General features: G+C 57.9%; 1 protein-coding gene across 1 annotated transcript in view; it reads left to right on the top strand.

Annotated features, from left to right (window-relative positions):
- The window catches only part of AR (androgen receptor), a 156958-nt gene extending 155839 nt beyond the window's left edge, over window positions 1–1119 (top strand). Inside the window, 2 exon segments of the mRNA XM_011371467.1 lie at window positions 216–373; window positions 964–1119. Of these exon segments, the coding sequence (XP_011369769.1) occupies window positions 216–373; window positions 964–1119 (314 nt within the window).
- The last annotated feature ends 965 nt before the right edge of the window (window positions 1120–2084 follow it).

Genomic DNA, 2084 nt, shown 5'->3' with positions numbered 1-2084 from the left:
AGACGAGAGAAAGGCTCGGCCAGTGTTACTTACTCGGCGCCCTTCAAATCTGGGCCGGCCAGCCTTCCCCGCAGAGACGCTTAACCGCAGGGAACCAGCTCCACCCTCCCTCCCTGTGGACTGGGGGTCAAGGTCGTGGTCAGAAATGGTGGTGCTTTGTCTAATGCGCCTTCGCGGGCTGCCTCCCTTCCCCGTTCTGTCTTCACCCGCATCAGTTCCAGTGGATGGGCTGAAAAATCAAAAGTTCTTTGATGAACTTCGAATGAACTACATCAAGGAACTCGACCGCATCATCGCGTGCAAGAGAAAAAACCCCACGTCCTGCTCGAGGCGCTTCTATCAGCTGACCAAGCTCCTGGACTCCGTGCAGCCTGTAAGCAGATGGCGCAGGGCGCTTTGTCGGGGACGGCGGGCCCGATACAGCCAGACGCTGACGTGTTCTCCTAGGGTCTGGCACCACCTGTTGGGTGCTGCGCCCCTTCCCAGCTGGCTCTGAGTGTGGTCCAGGAAGAAAACGCAGTGGAGAAGAGAGCAGCACAGGTCACAGTGTCCCAGCTGGACACTGAAAAGAGGTGGAGGAGTTGAGAGCACAGCAGTCGAGACTCAGGGCAGGGGCGCAGAGCAGACAGTTCTCCAGGCAGACAAAACACACGTGGATGTTTGTCCCCTCTCCCCGAGTCATGTGCGCGTGTTTGCATAAGGAGGGGGGAGACCGAGGGAGAGACAGAGTGAGGCCCCCCCACCCTGGGGAAGGGGACAGTACAGGCCCTGAGTCACAGCCCACGATGGCGCGGAGCCGTCGGGAACTCCCTGGGGACCGTCTCGTGCGCGCGCGCGCGCGCGCGCGCGGTGAGAGGACCGAGGCCAGGGAAGAGGGAGGAAATCAAAGGCAGGTGCACAGCCCGGAAGCCAGCCCCTCAGCAGCCCCGGTTCCCATTCCCTGCCACCTGTCGCCCCCTACAGATCGCACGAGAGCTGCACCAGTTCACCTTTGACCTGCTGATCAAGTCCCACATGGTGAGCGTGGACTTTCCGGAAATGATGGCAGAGATCATCTCTGTGCAAGTGCCCAAGATCCTGTCCGGCAAGGTCAAGCCCATCTATTTCCACACGCAGTGAAGCCTCAGAAGCCGCCCTAGCCCCCTTCTCGGCTCCCTCCTGCCTGTCCCAACTCTGCAGTGCCTTGGGGAATTCCCTCTACTGACGATGTGCCCGCGTCCTCGTCCCCCACTCTGGGCTCTCTGCTCCCCTCCCTTCTCCCCGCCCCTCCCCCGCCCCCTGCCACTTTCAGGCTCCGCTCCCCGCCATGGCCCTCATCTGTGTTTTGAATGGTGTTGTATTTCTTTAAATCTGTGATGATCCCCATGTGGCCCGGTGTCAAGTTGTGCTTGTTTATAGCACTGCGCTGTGTGCCAGCCACACAAACGTTTACTTACCTATTGCCACGGGAAGTTTAGACAACTAAGAGTATCTAGGAAAGCAAAAAGAAAAAAAAAACCCAAACCAAACACCCTTGCTAGGATATTCTTCCTCTTAAGAAAAGCAAAACCGAGTCCCCAGAGAGGCTAACAGTGACTGGAATAAGGTGACCGCTACAAGCCCACGGGGGAGTCGCTGCTTTTTCCCCAGCCCTCCGTATTTGGGAGGCTTTCCTTTCTGCCACTGGCTATTGCCGTTACAGGGCAGGGTGACCCAAGAGCTGAGTTGGTGGCGGACACAGATTTAAGATAGGACAAAGAGAACCTAAATCAACACTAGCTGCCCACAGCCTTGGCCCCTGAGGGCTAGACCGTGCCACTGCAGTGCAACCCAATTCAAAACGTGCTTCTTTGAGAACTTGAGTGCATGTGACCACCTCCCCCTCCGACCTGCCTCCTCTCTGCCTTCTGCCCCCTCCCTGGACTGACTTTCAGTAGCTTTTCTAAGAACTTTGAACTGAGCGTTCCCTTTAGCCAAAGCTTGGCCACTTCCACTGAAGAGTCGGACCTCAAGCAGGAGAGGAGAGTCCCCACCCTCTCGATCCAGCTGCTTTCCCATCGTGGACCAGGGCGGGGCCTGGGGCTGGAGTTGGAGGGGAAGGCCAT

This window comes from Pteropus vampyrus, unplaced genomic scaffold (genome assembly GCF_000151845.1).
Source record: "Pteropus vampyrus isolate Shadow unplaced genomic scaffold, Pvam_2.0 Scaffold191, whole genome shotgun sequence".
Taxonomy (NCBI): Eukaryota; Metazoa; Chordata; class Mammalia; order Chiroptera; family Pteropodidae; genus Pteropus; species Pteropus vampyrus.
This window is presented reverse-complemented; position numbering and strand designations above follow the sequence as displayed.